The 23,039-nt window shown below is 36.6% G+C and overlaps 3 protein-coding genes across 3 annotated transcripts; all 3 read left to right on the top strand.

Moving 5' to 3' along the window:
- Positions 1 to 4,672: 4,672 nt before the first annotated feature.
- On the top strand, positions 4,673 to 7,177 carry pglyrp5 (peptidoglycan recognition protein 5). Its single transcript, XM_048169666.1, has 4 exons — positions 4,673 to 4,978; positions 5,072 to 5,267; positions 6,513 to 6,631; positions 6,828 to 7,177. The coding sequence occupies exons 1-4, from the start codon at positions 4,936 to 4,938 to the stop codon at positions 7,010 to 7,012; spliced, it is 543 nt and encodes a 180-aa protein (XP_048025623.1). The 5' UTR covers positions 4,673 to 4,935; the 3' UTR covers positions 7,013 to 7,177.
- Positions 7,178 to 8,333: 1,156 nt separating this feature from the next.
- On the top strand, positions 8,334 to 11,419 carry foxg1c (forkhead box G1c). The gene has a single exon (XM_048169701.1). The coding sequence runs from the start codon at positions 8,928 to 8,930 to the stop codon at positions 10,083 to 10,085; it is 1,158 nt and encodes a 385-aa protein (XP_048025658.1). The 5' UTR covers positions 8,334 to 8,927; the 3' UTR covers positions 10,086 to 11,419.
- A 7,649-nt stretch (positions 11,420 to 19,068) lies between these two features.
- On the top strand, positions 19,069 to 22,238 carry snrpd2 (small nuclear ribonucleoprotein D2 polypeptide). Its single transcript, XM_048169227.1, has 3 exons — positions 19,069 to 19,221; positions 19,697 to 19,876; positions 21,723 to 22,238. Coding segments are annotated over exons 1-3 (357 nt in total). The 5' UTR covers positions 19,069 to 19,219; the 3' UTR covers positions 21,898 to 22,238.
- The last annotated feature ends 801 nt before the right edge of the window (positions 22,239 to 23,039 follow it).

Consider the following 23,039-nt stretch of genomic DNA (forward strand, 5'->3'; position numbering starts at 1 on the left):
TTAAACTGAGCCACCATAAACTCTTCCCTTCCGAGACTGTAATATGAATATGAATATGAAGTTTGATCTAAAGAAAGAAAACAGAACTCAAACTCTTTCCAAAGATTTAATCTTTCACATTTTCTATTATTAAAACCAATGTGAATCTCTAGATAGTCTTCAGAGTAGACTTAATCTGATCAGATACAGTAGATATCTAGAGAATGCCCCGGGAGAGAGAGTTTGCACTGTAAACAACCATCTAAACTGAATATGTTCAGAAGAAAACATTGAAAACAATTATTAGTTTAATTCAATAAAACAGCTAATTAATCTAACAATTATTCAGATATTCTAATTAAGAATTGTTCTCTCCTAACTCACATGCAAGTATTTAGCTCCATCTAATGGCAATTTATATGCAGCAAATCTATATGTAAATGACATGAGCGGGAATTAAACCCAACCGGATGATGTGATGTCGGTTTAAGTAAGACTGACAAATAAATGACCAAGATCAGAATCAGGAGGTGCCACATGACTGCCTTTCACTCTCAGAAAACACATTCCTGAACACAAATATCAAAAAATGTGTTTCTATATTTAATCACAAGGGTGCTAAAGCAGCGTCACCTGCATTGGGAGAAACACTGATCACCATAGTGGTAACTTCAAATGAAACATTTTCAATAAACCATCATCTAAAGATCTGTTCATTCTCAGAAAGAACTTTTGTAGACACGTGACAAATAAAACTAAAATCAGAGTTCAATGACAGTGAGGAAACAGCGAGCTGCTGTATAATAAAGTCTGTTGGTATTTTCTTATCAAACATACAGATCACTGAATAATATACTGATTGTTTTCATCTGAACTTCTGGTCAAACTGAATCTGAATCAAAATCACGATCAGGCTGTGATCACGTACATGATTTTTTTAATGGATTCAATAATTATTGAATAATCAATATTATGCGCTTAAGAAAAAAAGTTAAGGGATTATTTAAAAGGTTTTTAGGCCTTTGATATATAAATTAACATTGTTTTTCCATATTTGGTTACTAGTTGGCGCTCCAGCAGTGTCTTTAGGAGAGACTGACACTTAAATCATTTGAAAATTTACAAATGATTCTGACGTGCATATTGGTCATAAAGCCCTGAATCAGTTTAATATCCAATGATGATCAGCTGTGTGTGTGTGATGTTTGACATTTAATCTAAAACAATCATACAATGACATTCAGGAACATAATAAACACATTAAAAACTACTGCATAAGAGATCATTCATTCACGCCATTCATCTCTTCAATTTTCTCTGAAAAACCTGAAACACATTTGGATATATTTAACAATGCACCACACCGTAATCTCATCAAAATGCTCATCTGTTCTCAAATGATCACTTGCCACTGTACTATATTTGAACAAAACTACACGTTTTGCTGATGTAAATAAGTCAGATTGTTGTATTAAACTCATCTCTTGTTGAAAATCTTTTATGTGGAGAGTCAGTGACTGATGCAGCTGATGTTGGCGGTTTAGTTGCTCTGTGGAGTTTCATTATGGTTTGTGGAGAGCAAAGAAACACTGACTGAATCAAACAATGATTTTAACAATGATCTGATGATCATTATATGTCAGGAAACTCATGGGGTTCAACAGCCATGAATGCATCAAAGTGCTAAAATAGTCTTGATGAGACATAAAGATTAAACTATAAGCAGATCAGAATATAAACTGGAAAAACACACATTTATTTTTGTGACTGTGGTCGGTTTTATTTTCATTTCACACACTCATTTCACACTTATTTTTTTGGAACTCCAGTGGTCAAAATCTTCCTAGAGCTGTGTTTTTTACACACAACAAAGGGGGTGAGGCCATGTTGGGCCTTTAGAGAAAAGGAAGAGTTGTTGTAGTAGAGTGTTGTTGCCATGCTATAATTTTACGATACACAATTATACTTCACAAACGAGGGTCAATTCAACGCTGAATTTGCACAAAAGATTAACATGACGGCACATGCTAGTCGATGAGTTGACTCAACTCTACAGCAACTACATACATTTATCCACTAACCATTCAGAAACATCCAGTTGCATTCTAAAAGTTGTAACTTCTTCCCAAGTCTCTCCATCAGTGTCTGACTCTGGTTTAAACAATGTAAGGCTGAAATTGCATTTTGGCATGAGATTCTCCAGCTTTGTTGTTGTTGAGCATCCAAAGCGCAAGTTGTTAAAGCTACGCCCTCTTCTAGGAAGGGGTCCGGGGGCAGCAGCTCATTTGCATTTAAAGGGACACACACAAAAACTGCATGTTTTTGGTCATACCCAAAAAGGGGCATAATTTGATAAGCTATAATGAACTATCTGTGGGGTATTTTGAGTTGAAACTTCACAGACACATTCTGGGTACACCAGAGACTTATATTACATCTTGTAAAAAGGGCATTATAGGTGCCCTTTAATATGTATATTTACATTCACATCAAAACACATTATTCCATCCCCATCCCATATTTGCATTCTGGAAAGTTGGCAGCGCTACAACAGAAAGACAGAGTTTGATCATTGTCTCATGGCGACTAAGACAAAATATACTTCAGGGCATTTCACACATGAAATAGTTAGGGCCAAAGGTGAAGGCCCTATTGTTTTCTTTAGGATTTTTTTTTTTTTTTTTTTTTTTTGACTATTCGGGCATTTTTGGGGCCCTTAACATGTGCAAAAACTCTTGAAACTTTGCACACACATCAGAATCGTCTGAACATTGTAATGTTTCTACAGATGAATTAGCATTAAGTAACACCTGCTTTCTTGGTCTGTTTACCTTACATCCAGAGCATCCCGACAGCAACTACAATCAGCAGAAATCCAGCAGCAGCAGAGATCAGCGCTATCAGAGAGACTGGAGGATGTGGACTGGAGGAGTGTGTCCTGTGATGATAAAGAGAGACATTAATGTAAATTAATGTGTACATAAACACATATACATGTGTGACAGAGTTGAGTGATGTTGAGATGCCTGGTCTGACTGGTGACTGATGGGATTGTTGAGCACACAGCTGTAGACGTTTTTATCCTGATATTCCACCTCTAGGTAGAGAGAGACCGATGCTGAGATCAGCCCGTGAAGACACTTTAGACAATGTCATTTTCATTTTCATTTGATTTTTTTTTTTTTTTAAATAAAATGTATTATTGTGGATGTGGCATTAGATTAACATCATGCACACAAATTATTAAAGACACGTTCACACTGTAAAACTGATTTGTTGGTTTAATTTAAAGTAGCCTAGTTGCCTTAAAATTTTGAGTTCATTCAAACTAAAAATTTGAGTTGAAAGAGACAAAAGAGATAAATTTATTTAACAGAAACTTAAAATATGTTAACTGAACAACATTTGTGAACCTAAGCTGATTTGACAAAATTTTTGTGAAAAGTTGTGATAAATCATGAAAATATTTTTACATTTTGTTCAACTAAACAATGACCCAACAGTAGATTTTGACATTTACAGTTTTTTTCAGCTGCTTACACACAAAATCCTTACTTGTCACACAATTTCTGAAACCTGACACTCCACACCAGAACCACACATCAAATCTGCAAACCATACACTAATTCTCGGCCTTTGATGAGTTTTCAATTTCATGAAACACTTTTTGCACAACACACAATTCTGTAACACAGAAAAATCTACAGGAAGTATCTTGATTTCCTTTTTCAAACACAACCTTTGTTTCTGTCCAACTAGACGTTTAATGTATTTCTTTTCTTTCGTATTGTGTAATACTGTATTCAGAACCACAAATGCTTACAGTAAAAAAAAATAAAAATAAAAAATAAAATAGTTTGGTTTCAACATCTCTCTGCCAATTACTTTCAATCTTGTACAGAAATGTACATAGGAGCTCTTGAAAGAAGAGCTTTAGGTTTTGAATAACTGTGTATGATATATCCAAAAATAGAATATTATGTGTTTGCAACATAAGACAAATGTTTGCTTTTGGGATGTATTTGTGATATTTTGAATGCAGTGCTTAATTTTGCAAGAGATGTGAGGCATTTTGCATTTTGTGTGTGCAATTCTTGGATTTGTGTGTGAAGTTCTGAAAAAAAGAGGCAAAGTTTTGAAACAGTTGAAAAAAGCTGTATTAGCCTTATAGATTAAAGCAACTTTGCGTTTTTGATGTTACTTTGAATTATAGAATTATAATTAATAAATTTTTTGAATTATAAGTGACAAATTGATAAATTCATGTTCTGTTTTTTATAGAAAAAAAATGAATGGTTTAATAGACACATTATACATATTGCAAATCTGGACAATTAAGAGTAATATAAGGAATATCTATATTCTAAATCAATATGAATGAATATTATATGGTAAGTTAAAATGATCTGGAATAAATCACTATTCAGGGATTAACTTGAGTGTATGCTTATTGTAGGCTATGCATTGTTCCTGCCTATAGTACATGAGGGTTAGCAAAATTATTCCTTTAAATCTAATACAAAGGAATTCACACTTTGAGGGGTCACAGTATACAAATTAAATTATAATTAAAAACAGAATAATAACCAGGTTTTATGTTTTCTCACCGTGCTCAGAGATTGAGCAATTGTTTGCAGTGTTAATGCAAGTGATATTTAACTGCCTCTTTTCATGTTACGCAACACTGCCAAGATGTCACTTCTGTTATTTCTGCAATGGAAAATATCATCATTCATTCATAGTGGCATTTCCATACCAATCTATAAAAAGCCCGTGCTAAGCAGCCTAATTTCTTCATATGGTTTTGCAGGACTCGCAACCTGAATTTTTGCACGAGACAGGAAAGTACGCGGAAGTATAAATACGTATGTCCCTCCCTGTCAGGACTAATAAACTGTCAGTTTGCATGACATGTAGCCTAGATTCGCCGGCTGTTGAAAGAAAAGTTTGTCGCTAATGGACGGACACACACCTGGAGAAACCGTGGACATGAACTCGGGTGAGAGCAATCGTCCACAAGCGATAGCGCGCACAGTAGCCTATTTATATGTAATTTCTAGTATTTTGATCTGATCATACTGTTGTTTCGCAGTGGCTGTAGTGTGTCGTCGTGTTTGGAACGCAGTGGATCCTCGAGACAGGACAGAGATGAAGAGTCCCGCAAAGACTGTGATAGTTCACCACACAGCGCTCCGGTACTGCTCGAATCCGCGCGACAGCGTCCCTCACCTCGCTCACATCCAGCACATGCACATGCAAGAGAGGGGCTTCGACGATATCGGTTACAAGTAAGATAATAGAACATAACACTTCTTAATAGACCTGACCACACGTTATTGCGTATCCAATAAAAAACAAAATGTTTGTAATTGCTACTACTTGTAAACTTTGTTTGGACGCCAAATGGTAGGCTAATTCCATTATGAATAAATAATTTAGTTGCATTTAGGCTATATGGATCAGTGACGTGACTCTCTTTTTGTCGAGGTGAGTCTGAAATGCGAAAAACAAAAATATATTTCAAGAACTTTTTTCTAACGTTCCTCATATGAAGACGTTATTTGTGAATGTGTCAATTGTTTTAAAAACTTGTTATACGAACAGTAAAAGAACATTATATTTGATCATTTTGCAAACATTATGGTACATTTGAATGTTCTCTGAACATTCTGAAACAAGTAAAATTAAAAATAAAATAAAATAAATAAAAATAGCGTCCAACGAAAATGTTTCAGAAAAAAAGTTCCAACGATGAGTAAATGTTTTTGTGCCAACATTATTGAAGAACGAATTCTATTAATGTTACGTAAAGAGTGTTGCTCATAACTTTGAGAGATCCTTGCCCAGAACGTTAGCCAAAGTTCTGATAACGTTCCCGTGTTATTTGTGCAGGGATTGTATCTCTTTAATAGACAGAAATTCTTAAAGAATTGTGTAGGCATAAGTATTACTACTTTTATTATTAATACACATTTTTTTCCCCCACCAAATCAAAGTCAGTAAAGGTCCGTTCACGCGGCCTAGTAATTCCTGTAGTTACGAGATTCTAGCTTGTAAAAAGCGTTCACGTCCTCGTAGAGCTCGTAATTACAGCTTGTAAGCTGGGAGTTTTCTGAAAGGTCCCAGATGTGCACGTGGCCGCTCTACCTAACCTGACCCCTGTAGATTCATTTAGGCGTTGATAGTGGTGCCATGGAAACGCATAATTCCCAGTTCAAGGACCAGAAGGACGTGAACAGTTCCGAATATAACGTCACGTGTTGTCATTTCAAGATTCCGGTAAATACGAGGTGACGTGAACGCAGCATTAGGTGTAACCAACATGTAGGAAGCCATTTTTGTCACGTGACAAGAAAACCATAATACAGGAAGGTGCCCTGCATGTCAGCTCTTATGACCGTCATGTTCATTTTTTTATAATCACATATTTTCATCTTTTTTTTTTTTTTTTTTTTAAATGCATGTTTTGTCCTGTTTAAATTCTGCTGTCTGACTCTATACATTAAACATTAACTCTCTCTGTCTTCCTCAAGCTTTCTGATCTCTGGAGATGGGGTGGTGTATGAAGGGCGGGGATGGGGGATTGTAGGGGCCCATGCAAAGGAACACAACTTCCATTCTGTTGGCATCGCCTTCATGGGCAACTTCAATGGTGAGAACACATCTACCTCCATTATTACATTCATTTTCTTATATTTATTGTCTTTTGTGGTGCTATAATTTTTGTACTGTTTCTATATTTAGTGGTTTTATATGGAAAAAGAAATCAACATGCATAAGAATTTCATTGTAAAGAAATAGTGAACCAAAGTTCACAGATCATAAAGAAGATTTGTTGTATTTTCTAGATGAATTGCCCAGTTCTGCATCACTGTCCGCTCTGCTGAGACTGCTGCACATTGGAGTGCTTCACGGTCATGTGCAACCCAATTTTGTGCTCGTGGGACATAGAGACGTGGCAAAAACGGCGTGTCCGGGGGAACATTTATACTCTCTGCTACCAAAACTAAGAGAACAATTACAAAACCATTGATGACCTCTGCTGTGTGTAGCACTGTGTGAATGTGAAAGTGTGATAGATTTATTTTTGTGTGCCTTGTGAAAGTCTCTTGTAAGAAATCTTAATAGATTAATATAAATTCTATAACAATTTGGAACCAGATCTAAAGGACATAATCCTGTCAAAAATGATCCTACTGAAAAAAAAAAAAGAAAGAAATTCTGAAAAATTGAAAATTCTGTTTATCCAGTACGATCCAGTAAGTTATGTGATTCTAAGAGGATTCCTCTGGTCAGTCGTATTAGCATTCCTTTATGGTTTTTATGAGATTTTTAACTGACTATTTTTTTTTTTTTTTTTTTTTTGGAGACTAGACTTGAAATCTACAAAATCATGATTGTGTTATGTTTTAATTTCTCTGCAAAAAAAAAAAAAAAAAAACAGCAACAAGCTTAAAATGGACTGTACAGTGACGTGCAATAATTTAGTGCTCTGGCCAGTTGTAAACGAGGTATATGCTGTGATGCCTTATGCTATATTTTTTGTATTTTTTTTTTTCACTAAATTTGTATTTATTATTACTGTTTCCCCTACTTGTATGTAGTCATTCTAATTTATATGCACTTTGCACTTATTATTATGCAATATTAGAAAATATATATATAAAATTATTTTACTTTATCTGTTGTTTAGTCCTGTATTGTTTGCTATAATTTGGTCCCATTATATATGAATTGTCTTTAACTCATTTGAATTAATCATTTGATACAATGCTCTTACTGTTACTGTACTTATATATATATATATTTTTTTTTTAAATACCTGTGTGTAATTAATATTTGTACAAGTATAGCTAAATAAACTGAAAATGAAATTGTCTGCACAATGCCACTAAACATCTGTGTTCACCCTGCTAAGGTCATGGAAGTTGCAAGCTCTCTATAAAAATTAAGGAATTTGGATAAAAAATAAATCTGAAGATATTTCTTTAAATTTCAAATTTTGCTTATAATTAAAAAATAATTTGATACATTGTCCTTATACTGCTGTAATTACACTGTTGGCTCTTCCCTTACACCTAAACCCACCCTTAAACCTAACCATACCACCAAACCTGTACAATACAACATGAACATAAATAGGCTATAATAAGTACTACCTAGGCTATATTTGTATGCATGTAGCCTACATAGCAGTTAAGGACACCTAATATAAAGTGTGACCTAAAATTGCAATAATTAACTGGTATTATATGAATAGGCCGTTTCTCTTGTTTAATTTGATATCGCTAACATCATCTATTTTTATCATGTAGCTCATTTTAGTTCATGCGCAAAATTATCTAACTCACTCCGATCATGCAGATTGTAACCACAGTAGCCTATGCTACTCTTACTTGACATTAATTTAGAGTTTAGGAATAAGTAGATTTCAAAACAACGTTAATTTGAAGCAGACAAATATGGGAATACTATATCAAAGTTTGAAGCGCATAGCGGAAAAAAGCGCTGAGTTATAGACGTTAAAGAGTTTCGTCCTTGCTTTATGTTTTGCATGATACGCTCCTCTAGGTTCATCCTCCAGAGATTAGGGTTCATGTCCATCCTAAGCTGTTTGTTTACTCACATCTCCAAGTGTTGTCATATATCTGAACTCCTTAGCATAACGTCTTTTTTCCTCACTCGCTTCTGACAGGCATTCAGTCAGATGAATGTGTAAACAGAAGGGCGGTCTCAGGTGAGAGGCTTGAGTTTCACCGGCTTTCGAAGTGTTATAATTGAGCCTTCGAGTTCATTGATCAGTCAGAGAGATTGGCTGCGCCGGAAACTTATCTGATGTTTTGTTTTTCCTCAAGCGTTTCAAAAGAATGAACGGGCACTTTGCGGGGCTTTCGCTAAACTTCTAAGTCCTGTTGGACACCTTTAGGAGCCTATTTGTATTGTTAAACATGGAGGAACTAAAATCCCCCGTGAGTTTTTTCCACAAGTCGTCATTTAGCATCAGCAGCTTACTGCTCCGACACGAGCGCGCGAGAAGCGACTCGAGCGCCGCGCCGGAAGCACCGCGCTCTCGTGCCGCAAAGCCGCCAGCGCGCTCCCATCACCATCAGTCAAATGACGGAAAAGACAAGCCGATTCTAAAGCGGAACGAAGCGAACAGAACGGATAAAAAAGAGTCTGGGGGAGTTGGAGAGCAAAAGTGTGAAGGAACAGATGGACAGGAGAAGAAGAGTAAACCCGATAAGCCTCCGTTCAGTTATAACGCGCTTATCATGATGGCCATCCGCCAGAGCCCGGAGCGAAGGCTCACTCTCAACGGCATCTATGAGTTCATCATGGGAAACTTCCCGTACTACCGAGAAAACAGGCAGGGTTGGCAGAACTCCATCCGACACAACCTGAGCCTCAACAAGTGCTTCGTTAAGGTCCCGCGCCACTATGATGACCCGGGAAAAGGCAACTACTGGATGCTGGACCCGTCCAGCGATGACGTGTTTATCGGCGGAACCACTGGAAAACTCAGGCGCCGGTCTACAGCGGCGTCTCGCGCCAAGCTGGCCATGAAGAGAGGCGCGCGGCTATCCTCCACCGCCGCCACCGCAGGACTGGCGTTCGCAGGCTCGTTTTACTGGCCCGTCCCGCCGTTCATGACCCTCCAGCACCGTCACCCGAACTCCGCGGCACACCACAACAACTACGCCGCGTCAGTTTTGTCCCAGAGCTCGCGGCACTTCAGCTCGGTCGGTTCCTCTGCAGAAAGACTGCTTCTCCCATCCGCACAAGAGGCAACTTATTATGGAATGGGCTGTGAACAGATGACCTCCACCTCCTCCTTCAGCACATCTGCCTCTGTGCCTCTGCCTCTCTCTGCTCCCTGCTCTTTTAATTTACTTTCCAATCAGTCCAGTTACTTTTACTCTCATCAGGTGCCTCACACAGCGGGACTGTCACCCTGGTCGCAGGAGGAATCTTACCTCTCCAAAACATCTCCTTCTGGACAGTTTTTCCCTGGAAAGCCATCTCCTACTTCTGAATACATTGGAGGACTATGTACAGACATTCCTAGTTATTTTCCTCATTTTAACACAGCCAGCTCCATGCACTGAACAGTTTGTTTTTCAGCTTTTTGAAAAGTATTTATTGTATGAACAAGCTTTTTTATCCATTATTTAATTTCATGTGAGGCAAAAAATTTGTGGCCAAAAAAAAAATTTGTTTTGTAATTTCCAGTTGTTTACAGTCTAGTTACCCCAAAAACTAGTTAAGCCAAGTATTTTTAGGCACATGATGGTTGAACTAAACATGGCGAGCTGAAAAACAATGCACTTCTTTTTTAAAAAAGGGAAATAGCTGTGGGAAACAATCATGTTTTGTTCTGACCACATATGTCTCTTTTAAAGGCTGCTGTTTTTTCTTTAGATGGCGCGGAGTAGTTGGACAAGTTTGTATGTAGGATGCAAAAAAGAAAAGATTAACTGCATGATTCTGTCCGGTGCTTTTTCATAAGATGTCTTCGTGTTGTTCAGCATTTACAGTCACTTACATAATCTCAATACTGTAGATATTTGTCTAAGAAGCAGCCTACAGGTCTTGGCCTGTAATTTTGACCTGGCCCAAACATGTATCCACTTATAGGAAATAAATGTTTTGGAGGAACAGACCTTTGTTCATGCCAATTGTTTTATGAAATAAATTTCCTACTGCAATTTCAAATTCGCAGGAAATAACTTTTTGGTTACAATTTACAATAAGGTTTCATTTGATAACATTAGCTATACATCAGTCAGCAAGAACTAAGAATGAACAATAAAGCATTTATTAATCTTAGCTAATGTTAATATCAGCATTTACTAATACATTTTTAAGATAAAAAATGTGCTAACATTAATGAAGTTGGACTAACATGAAAGTGATTAAGTAACATTAACAAATAGGTTAATAAATAGTGTAAAAATATATTGCTCATTCATGTTAGTTAATGCATTGACTAACAAATGAAATCTTATTGTAAAGTGTTAGCAACTTTTCATATATTCAAAATGTGTATGTAAACAATCCTTTATTTATTAGCTTTCAATGTGATTTTTTTGCCTATTTTGCTTCCAATTAACATCAACCTCCTTATAAAAAGATGTGAAATATGTTCATTTGATATTTTTAATCTTTAATCTTTTTTTTATTTTGTACGCACTTTGATATTCTGGATTCAGACAAATAAAAGCCCATATTGTACAAATAAAAGCTGGAGTTTGGGAGTTATGCTTAATCCTTATCTTATGAATGAAGATTATCCATTTATTCAACAATGCAGAGCAGGCCAACGGCCCATGATTTAGTATAAATTGTAATGTTTTATGAAATGGTTTACGTGTGTATGTTATTAGCAGTCCAGTTTAAAAATATTCTACAGTGCTTTGTTTTTCACATCTTTCTCCCCTCTCTTATACACACACACACACACACACAACCTGTAAAAAAAAGAATTGTTGGTTTAACTTAAAAAAAGTAATTTACCTGGTTGCCTTAAAATTTTTCATTGAGTTCATTGAAATTCAAAATTTTAGTTAATGCAATGAAGGCGATTGGTTTAATCAACAGAAACTCAAAATATTATGTTATCTGAATCACGTTAATTATCCAAGTTGATTTGACAAGAAAAAAATGTTCTGATAATAAATCATGAAAACATTTTTTTACAGTGCACACACACACACACACACACACACACACACACACACACACACACTGTTTCACTAGATTAGTGAGGACATTCCATATACTTCCAATGATTTTATATCAGGTTAATGATATTTTCTATATCCTAAACTAACCATATCCATACCCCTAAACCTACGCCCGTCACAGAAATGTGCAAAACACTAGATTTAAATAAAAACATGTTTTGGCCGATTTATAAGCCAGGACCAGTAAAGTGTCCTCACTAGACAGTCGTCATAATATTTCACTATATAAGGGAGGACAATTGGTCCTCACAAATATACCCAAACCTGCATGCACACATACACACACACACACACACACACACATAAAATGTCTGAGGGTCTCTAGAGTGCGATCACAGCCTCAGCTCAGTAATGAAGTGGATCTCCTTTTTCAGATGGCTGAGGAGGGGAGAGATAAAAAGAGATGATAGAGGAAATTCAGAGAGAAAGAGAGGATTCAACCACAGCACGCTAGAAATAAAAATCACGTTCATCAGATTACACCACTTCAAATAGACACAAGTGGTTTTTCACATTTGTACAAGCTGTGGTAATTGAGTGAGCTAGATGAAAAGTGTTGCCCTTGACCCGAGGAAACCACCTCGCTGAATGACCGATATAAGCAGACCTTATGTGCCCTCGCCTGAGCTATTGAGTTTGTGCCGTTTAACAATTCTGTTTTAAAAATCTGGGATTTTTTATTATATGACTTGGTATTGAATTGATAAAATCTAAATTGAGTGATTTTAATATTAACAACTAATTTAAATTTCTTTAAGCGAAATAACAAAAAAAATGTTACTTTCGAGACCCACTTTATTTTGTTTTTTTAACTACTATGTAACATTTAAATTAATCATTTAATGCAGTTATTGTGTGATACATTGTTACATTGTATATTTAAAAATACCTGCATGTAACTACACCTGAATTTAATTTCTGTAATTACATCTATTACACTGTTGACCCTTCCCTTACACCTTAACCCACCCTTAAACCTGTCCCTAACCTTATACTGTATCAGAATCAGAATCAGAATCAGAAAGAGCCTTATTGCTAAGTATGTTTTCACACAAAGAATTTGTTTTGGTGACAGAAGAAGCTTCCAGTACACAGAGACAACAACAGTACACAGTAAAATAAAGAATAAAGATATATGAATAAGACACACACACACACACACACATACTATATATATATATATATATATATATATATATATATATATATATATATATAAACAAAAATAGGTACAGCAGAGTATAATTTTACAGGGAATGGAATAAAACAGGTAGGTTATTGTCATATAAATATAAGTGGTATTGCACATAACATTGCACAGTGGAGAGAACATTTAACTGTTCATAACAGCACAAGTGTTTTGCATCAGGGTTATTATAGTTAACTAAATCTAAAACTGAAACAAAAACCATCAAAAATACCTGTTTTGTTACTTGAAAGAAAAGAAATGTTACCTGAAATAAAATAGGCTATAAAATACATAAATGTATTTTATTTCAACTAGTTGCTTATAGCAAACTTTCTTATTTTAATTTGATGTACTAAAATAACTAAAAAATAAAATAAAACTTAATAAAAACTAGACTTAAAAAAAAAAGACAAAAACACACAACAAAATTACTAAAACTTTAATGAAAATTATAAAGATCTATATTTTTTTATAATATAAATTATATAAATCTAAATATAAAGATAAAACTGATTACAAATATTTAAGGTACACAATGTAACTTTTGGCCCTCTAGCGGTTATAAAACAGAACTGCTGAACATTTTGCCGAACATTGTTTTGGTTGTGCTTTGGCTCTGTGTGACTGTGTGGATAAATATGATTTCGCAGCACCTGTTTTTAGATGGGAAGGATCTCAAGCTGACTAGCTGAAGACGTTACTGTAGCTACGCCGTCCATGAGCTACGCCCATTAATAGACACGATTCTTCCTTGAAAATAAATTCCAGCACAGCTCTACAACAACAATAATGAAATGACCCTTCACAATAGATAATGCTTTACAATGGACTCTGTTAGAGAGCCAGATATGGCAATTTATCTGTTCAATAAAATACTTACTCACCTGTTGAGTAATCTTCATGTCGCTTTTACAACATTTCAAATCCCTCAGTTCTGCCATCGCCGAAAAGCCATGTTGATTCTCGGTTTGTTACAATCTCTGTTCAACTCTCCGCTGTTCTGCGTTTTTTTTTTTTAAATGGGTGACTCCACGGACAAATAGTAGTCGACAAATAGTAGGGATATATTTTTAGCATTAGCATGAGATTAGCATTAGATTTAACATGCTCCATGTCAACCTTTCTCGCTTGTTGTGACAACTAACCTATGCCACTCCCACACCATCAAAGTAGCCGGAGCGCCTTTCCTCTATTTACAGATATGAGACGTTGGACCAGACACACATGCGAGTGATGTCCTAAACAGCACAGCTCTTCACCGGACGCGTTCACACCGGACGCGACTTGCGCGAATAAATCGCGCTATTCGCGCGTAGTTGGACGCTTGAACATTTTGAGTTTACTTGCTTCATTTGCGCATGACATTCGCTTCATTCGCGCGTGAAAATCCCTTCACAACAGACGCGAATTCGCGTCATGAGAGGGGCTCTCCCGCTCCTTTATGTGTCCCAGACTCTCCCACTGCTTTCTGCACACTTCCTCTGAATAAACACAACTTGTCAATGGGGAAATAATGGTAAATTACAGCGAATAAGCTCAATTGGTCATCTTTAGTTGGCTTGTAGTCTTAATATGTATATCTCAAATTGAGTAAAGACCGTTTTTTACAACTTATCAGATTGTCCGACCTCCTCACTCACTTTCTTTCAAACACGATCCTTTTTATTTCTGTTTCTATAAACGTATGAAGATGTACAACGACGATGACTTTGTCCTCCATTGCTGTTTCGAATTTCTGCCTCAGCTCGCTACGTCACGTCACTACTAGAGCAAGCTCCTGATTGGTTAACGCGGTGCGGAAATTCACCAAAGTTCAGATTTTTCAACTTGCGCGATTCGCGCGAATCACGTGTTAAGCGCGTCAAACGCCCGAATCGCTCAATTCGCGCCGCGTCATTCACGCGAATCGCGCCGCAGGATGTCAATTCGCGTCTTTGCATTGACTTACATGTAAATTTGCGTCCGGTGTGAACGCACAATTATAATAGCGAATCAGGGTAAGACAAAAAACACCTTTTGGAAGAAGGACTGATAATGTATTGACTCATTAGTTAAATTTTCTTTATTTGGAATAAAAAAAGTTACATAGTGTACCTTTAATAAAGACTATAATAAATGCTGGGTTAAAAACAACCCAAGTTGAGTTGAAAATGGTCAAACCCAACAACTGGGTTGTTTTAACCCAGCGAATGGGCTGTTTTGACCCAGCAGTTGGGTTAAATGTTTGCCCAATCTGCTGGGTAGTTTTATTTAACTCATCTATTGTTTGTTGACACATTTAATCCAATCGATGAGTTAAAACAACCCAATCACTGGGTTTGTCCATTTTCAACCTAACTTGGGTTGTTTTTAACCCAGCATTTTTTAGAGTGTAGTATCTCAAATAACTGTTTGCAGTAGATCAGAAAAACAGTAATTGCAAGTATCGAACAATTATTATTATTATTGTTTTTTTGTTGTTGTTGTTTTTTTGTCGTACATAATAGTTAAAGACACCTAATATAAAGTGGGACCCTACAGGCTTATTGTAGCAGCACTCAATATGTAGTTTGACCCATTATACACTGGTGAACTTCATCTCACCTCTCAATATCACCCGATATAAAGAGAAGAACACACAGATGTGTGAAGACGCCTCTCAGGACAGGTTTCTGGAGCCTCTTCTTCATCAAACAAAGAGAGCTTTATGAGGACACGATTCTATTTCACCAATCTCACACACACAGGCGACTGCGGTGAACACAGGCGACTTCAGGCGTGCTTCACTGTAACCTTACTGGAACACTGTTGGCAAACTACAATCTCTGATGCAAAAGATAACCATAATATTGATATGACTGCTGAGTAATCATGTAATTAGTCTGCAGGGGAACGAGAGGAGGAAGTGAGGATAGAAAGAGTGAGAGGAAAACAAATAGACAGGTGAAGAGATGCCCAAAGGCTGCTGTAAGTCAATACTATTTTCCTCTAATTTGTGTAATAAATAACATCCTCCCTTTGACAGGCATGACTAACGATTTCTACACCCCTTGATCACACTATACAGCCTGCAAAACAAACAGCTGAGCTATAAATCAGAAACTTTTGAGCATGTGCTTATCCACATGATTCCCTGAGGCTGGAAGAGAAGGTGTCCACTGAAACCTGCTGGTGAGACCACACACACACGCTCACACATACACACACACGCACACACACACGCACTCACACACACACACACACTTACTTTACTAAGGTCAGGAGTTTTCAAACATTTTGATGCCAATGTGATGACCCCTTTCCTAAAATATAAGGGCAGTTAAATGTTTTAAACAAAAATAATTGGCTTTTATATTGCTTTTTTATATTGTAACTGAAGCCAAAGCAAAATATTGAAATATTATCTCGTCAACATTTACTGTTGACAGTGCATTTTGTTCCTATATATTAGAGGGAGAAATGACAGAGCTATAAAATCTATGAACCCGAAAATAAACATTCTCAATTTCATTGAAATTTATTTCTGTAATCACTTTTTACACTACATATCATTCTAAAGTTCTAAAGCAGTTTTACAGTTAATGTTGGCATACCTATACAATTTATGTATTTCATCTGACTCTGTATTTCATCTGACTATGGTATCTGACTCTTTCAAGGTCCAGAAAGGTACTAAAGACATTGTTCAAACAGTCGACGTGACTGCAGTGGTTCAACCTTAATTTTATGAAGTGACGAGAATACTTTTTGTGTGCAAAAACAAAACAAAAATAGCAACTTTATTCAACAATATCTTCTGTGTAATTCTCCTTGGCTGTTTATGTCCAGCACCTCCAGGTTCTACGTCAGAACACCGACTCATTATTGGCTGACGCTGTTCACGTGAGCAGCACGACGCATGCGTGTGATGCTGATGCAGGAGCCGGCCAATAATGAGTTGGCGTTCTGACATAGAACCTAGAGGTGCTGGACATAAACAGCCAAGGAGAATTACACAGAACAGAAGATATTGAATGTTCTATTATATAGATATAGTATATTTCTGGATGTTGAAAGTGGTGGTTATATTGCTGTCTATGGAGGAGTCAGACAGCTAATTTGTGTTAAACATTACAAAGATGAACAAAGGTCTCACGGGTGTGGAATGACATGAGGGTGAGTAATTAATGACAGAATTTTCATTTTTGGGTGAACTAACCCTTTAAAGAGGTTTTAAGCACAACTGCACTCCTTGAATAACTTTGATCAATGTTAGATTCAATGATCTGGTTTCTGTTTGTAAGGAACGCTTGTAAGGCTCTAAAGATGCATGGTGGAAGTCGAGAGAGAAACCAGTCTGAGAGGAAGGAAGTGATCTGGAGAGGTAAAAACATAAGCCGATGTACCTGAAAAACTCTGGGCTCGGTGTGCATTTCCTAACGATAGTTAAGCTTTGTAAACCAATTCCACAGACATGATCCTCAAATCTCCACACTATAGGGTGCGATTATCCCGAGCCAACTCACCACCCTGTGAAATCACATGGGTGGGATTGTGCTCCGCGGGCGCCCGCCTGTCTCTAAGCAGTAAGCCAATCCCCTGGAGTCTAAGCACCATACAGACACACATCTTTGTCTGTCTCACAAACTCACCCCATCATACAGCCGTCTTCCCTGTCAGTCATGACACATAACAAAGAGGTGTCTGTTTGGTCTACAGACCTGACCCCTGCCCCATGAATATTACCCCACACCACGGCTAAGAGGCCAGACACATTCTTCTGTTATCTATACATGAACACTTCAATGAGGCAGATCACTAGATCAGACTGCTCGATTTCATGACAGAAAAATATTTTAAGTAAAAGTAGCAAAGCATTAAAAACATAGAGTATCTTAGCAATTAACTCTCTCTCTCTCTCTCTCTCTCTATATATATATATATATATATATACACACACACACACACACACTATATAATTCTATTACAATAATAATTGTGGGACCTGCAGTGAGGTGAATTACTCACCCTCATGCTGTTAACCCCGTAAGACCTTCATTAATCTTCGGAACACAAATTAAGATATTTTTGTTGAAATCCGATGGCTCAGTGAGGCCTTCAAAGCAATGACATTTCCTCTCTCAAGATCGATTAATGTACTAAAAACATATTTAAATCAGTTCATGTGAGCACAGTGGCTCAATATTAATGTTATAAAGCGACGAGAATATTTTTGGTGCACCGATTTCACCGAGTGATGGCCGATTTCAAAACACTGCTTCAGGAAGCTTCGGAGCGTTATGAATCTTTGTTGAATCAGCGGTTCGGAGCACCAAAGTCACGTGATTTCAGCAGTTTGGCGGTTTGACACGCGATCTGAATCATGATTCGATACACTGATTCATTATGCTCTGATGCTTCATGAAGCAGTTTTTTTAAATCGGCCATCACTATATAAGTCGTTATTTAGTTTTTTTGGCGCACCAAAAATATTCTTGTCGCTTTATAATATTAATATTGAACCACTGTACTCACATGAACTGATTTAAATATGTTTTTAGTACCTTTATGGATCTTGAGAGAGGACGTGTCAATGCTGGCTATGGAGGCCTCATCAGATTTCAACAAAAATATCTTAATTTGTGTTCCGAAGATGAACAAAGGTCTTACGGGTGTGGAACGGCATGAGGGTGAGTAATAAATGACATTATTTATGACAATATTTTCATTTTTGAGTGAACTAACCCTTTAACAGCAGTATGCTTGTTTGTGTTTGTTTGTTTGTGTGTGTGCACCTGGGCACGGATATGTATATATAATTATTAGCATCAAATAGCATATTTTAGAAAAATACAATTAGGCCAAACCTGTTATAATGATGACATTGGATTTAGTTTGGTGGACAGAATTCATACAATAATAATAATAATAATAATAATAATAGAATAATTCAAAATCCCTGTGAACTAGATTATTGAAATCAAAATACAAACCACTGCTAGAAAAAAATAAACATTTGTGAAAATTAGTTTATTAATTTCTAGTATTTTGATCTGATCATACTGTTGTTTCACTGTTGCTTTAGTTTCAAAACATTAATAACAAACTTACTTGTGTGACAGCTAGCTCTGTTTAAAATCATTCATTATAATTAACTTATTATTACAATTCTATATAAAGCTAAAAACAAGTTTATATTTACTTTGCGGGAGAAAACCGGAACCGGAACTTACAACTGAGTAAGGCGGTACAGACCCGGAAGTGACTCTAACGTTGTGGAAACGTGAGGCGCCAGTGTGTAGCTGTGCATTTCATTGAAGACAGTTGAGACGTCGAAACCTACTAAAACATGTAAGTTCAATCTTCTGCATACAGTATATTATAATAAATGCTTGAGTTGTACTGCTGGGACTGAAATGGCTAGTTTATAGTTTAATGGCCGCTAAAGAAGTCATTTAGAAGCACTAATGCTAATGTTAGCAGCTACAATGATCCTTCTATTGTACTGATTAGGATACTTCCTAAGCGAATACTGTTATGATATTTATGTTTGTTTTGCAAGCTTTGTCGTTATCAAATTGATTGGATGTGCTAATTTCATTTTATTGTTTTGCTCTGTGCGCACTTTATTTCTGAATCGTTACTTTGAATAACGTTGCTTATGGCTATCTCTATTCCTACCTAAAAGCATGAAACAAAACTAAATTAACTTTTAGATTTGTGGTATGCTTCATATAATTTAATGAACTCTATATATAATAATTTATATGTGTCAATTGACTGACCCTTTCATCTACACATTCTAACTGTTAAAATGCTTTGTTAGGAGTTTGCTAAACAAGCCCAAATCTGAGATGACTCCAGAGGAGCTCCAAAAGCGAGAGGAGGAAGAATTTAACACAGGTCCACTTTCAGTTCTCACCCAGTCTGTGAAAAACAACACACAGGTTCTTATCAACTGCCGCAACAATAAGAAGCTACTGGGCAGAGTCAAAGCATTCGACAGGTACGTGATGTGAAGCCTTTTGTAGGATTTATTATATACACTGTGACTACATACTAGCTGTGAGCAGATTTATGTTGGTCTGAATGCAGTGCACTGCATATATATCATAAAGAAATTTTCTGAACAAAATGTCTGCACATACTAACAGCTGTATTCAGTGTAAACATTACATTTAGTCATTTTTATACATTATAACACAAAAGCTTTACAATATTCCAAGACAGTGGGTCTCATCTATTAATAATTGTGTGTGTTATTTCATATTTGTATGCGCAGGAGAACTTCTCACAAAAAAAAATTCACCTAATTGATAACACAAGCATATGCACATGAATTTCTTAAGTAACCTCATTCTAATCTTGATCAATTTGGAGTGTTCTATATGAGTGACCACATGTCCAAGTTAGTCATTTGCATAAAACGCACAAACCATCTCCATATAAGGGATTTCCTTTACAGCCTTTCATTACTTTCCGCAAACCTATGACGTTCTTTAAAAAGACACATTTTCGTCTGAAGCTTGTGCATCAAGATACTCCAGTAATGCCAAGTGTGCCATTCTCAAAACCAGTTCAAACACAATAAACACCTTTTATACAGACCCATATTACCGACTATCATTAGCCAGCTGTACACATGCGTGTCTGTGTTATGCTGAAAAACCTCACAGCTCAAGCTGTGATAGCTTTTCTTACTCTTTCGTTGTATAAGATGAAGTATTTTTGAGATTAAATATCTATGTATAAAATTTAATCTCAAAACGAAACGAATATAAGGCCACCCAATATGTTGTTAAATGAGACAGGTTGCATCCGAAATGGCATACTGCCCACATTTGAATTTAAATTTACTTCACGAACGTTAAAATAGTACACTCTAATATGAATATGGGTAGTATGAATGAAATTCAGTTTTATAAAGTTTTTATTCTAAAAAGTTATTCTTTTTAACAACTCATTTATGATCTTCATCAGACACAAATACTGTAGATAAACAGCTACTGTAAAATATGTGAAATACTAAAAAATGTATTGTTTCACATTGGTTTATATAAAAGTTTTCATGATGTGGACTTGCAGGTATGTTTATGTTAAATTTGTCAATCGGAATTAATTCTATCATATTTCAGATTTTGAAAGTTCTGTTTATATCAGTGGATCTCTACCTTTTTGAGTTCAAGCCATTTTCTACCCAATTTCTACACAATAAGATATTTTGGAGCCTAGCATAACTAGAAGAAAAACACTCAAATACTAAGAAATATTTAGATTTTTAGTTGTTTTGTCTTATTTTAAATAATTTTAAGTCATCTTGAGGCCTCCAGTCCCCTGCTTGGGATCCACTGGTTTACATGAACCCTTAAAGGTGCAATATGTAAGAATTTTGCAGTAAAATATCCAAAAACCAATAGGCCAGTGTTTATATTTTGTTCACTTGAGTACGTACAATTTCCCAAATGTTTGCAACTATTTGTAAATCTTGATAAAATTGCAATTTTAACCAAGGCTCCGCAACGTGTAAGGAGTCGCCTGTCAATAACGCACAGAGTAACGTTACAACATCATTTTCAACACTCTCAAATGTATCTTATATGTTAAGTAGAGCTGCGTTACGTCATACTCATGACTGGAAAAGCGGAAAATTGTCAGATTCAAGAATTCACATGATTAATTTTATGTTGATCGGATCATTTCAGGTTTACATTACCCCTTTCAGTCTGATCGAAATTTCATTCACTCGATTGTGGTGTTTACATGAAGGCTTTTCAGTCCAGTTGAACCATCAATCAGAACAGATTTTTTTGGATGGATGTAAACAAACTACTATGTTTTCTCTGGATTTTCAGACACTGTAACATGGTTCTGGAGAACGTGAAAGAAATGTGGACAGAGGTGCCCAAGAGCGGCAAGGGCAAGAAGAAGTCAAAGCCAGTGAACAAGGATCGTTACATCTCAAAGATGTTCCTGAGAGGCGATTCAGTCATCGTGGTGCTGAGGAACCCACTCATCACCGGGAAATAAACTTGACGTGTAACACGTCTGTTCAAGTACAGGCAATCTCCTGGACACTCGTACACCAGCTCACCTGCGAGCTGAACTCCCATTGACTTCTCAGCACGTGTTAAAGTGTTAATTAGGCCTTTGAGCAAATGTAACTATTTTGCCCTCAAGAGACAGTACACAGATTGCCTTGTGCTGTAACAATTGTATTTTGCTGGAATATGTTTAGCATCATCATGAGAGATTGTTTGGTCAAAGAAAAGAAACAAAGAAGTTGACATTTGAATTTTTTTTTTTTTTTTTTTTGTTGAAGTTGTATAAAAATGTGCTTTGTTTTCTAAATAAACATTTGGATAATCAAATCTCTATAAATCTGGACTCTGGTCTCTATGAAGCCCCTCCTTCCAAAAAGCACAATGTGCTCTGATTGGTCAACCGCTTTGCGGGTGTTTAGGAAATGTCACGCCCCTCTTTATTGACCTTGAGTTTCAACACACTACTAACTCAACCAGGCCTCGCCCCTTTATTTTACATATGCCTTAAGAGGGAATTATTTAAATGAGGGATACTGTGATGTGTTTGTTCCCGGAAGAAAACTCAAGACTCACCGTTTCTGAACTCAGGGAGTTCAGAAACGGTGATTACTGAATAGAGAAAAACTCCCTTTGGAGTGACTTTGTGCTTTGTAACTTCACAGATTTATTCAAGCTCAAACAGCAACATTACACACTAAAGAAAAAAAAGCATAATCGGACCCCTTTAACCGTTTACAGACAAAGCAGAAAGAGCGTTCATCACACGAAAGTTTCACGTTGCTGTTTGTCCTCTTTCCTCCTCTCTCGCTGTCTGCTGCCCCTCTCATCCTCTCTCTCCCCCTCCCTTCATCCGACTCTCATTTGGTAGAGTCCCTTGGCAGCAGCTTGGGTGTCAGTGTAGATTTCAGCAGGCAGCACTCAATAAGTGACAAACTGCCGTTTAAAGGTCTCTGCATTATTAATGTGACCAGATGTGCTGACTGTCACTTCACACCCCTGCCCTCCACCGTGGGCTCCGCTGACCCCTTGTACTAAAAGCCATTTTAAACAATTCATTTTGGTTTAAAAGGATTTGGCTAACGTTTCTGAAACTGAAAATGTATGTTCGGAAAATTAGAATGATCTCTC

Source organism: Megalobrama amblycephala, linkage group LG19, assembly GCF_018812025.1.
Source record: "Megalobrama amblycephala isolate DHTTF-2021 linkage group LG19, ASM1881202v1, whole genome shotgun sequence".
Taxonomy (NCBI): Eukaryota; Metazoa; Chordata; class Actinopteri; order Cypriniformes; family Xenocyprididae; genus Megalobrama; species Megalobrama amblycephala.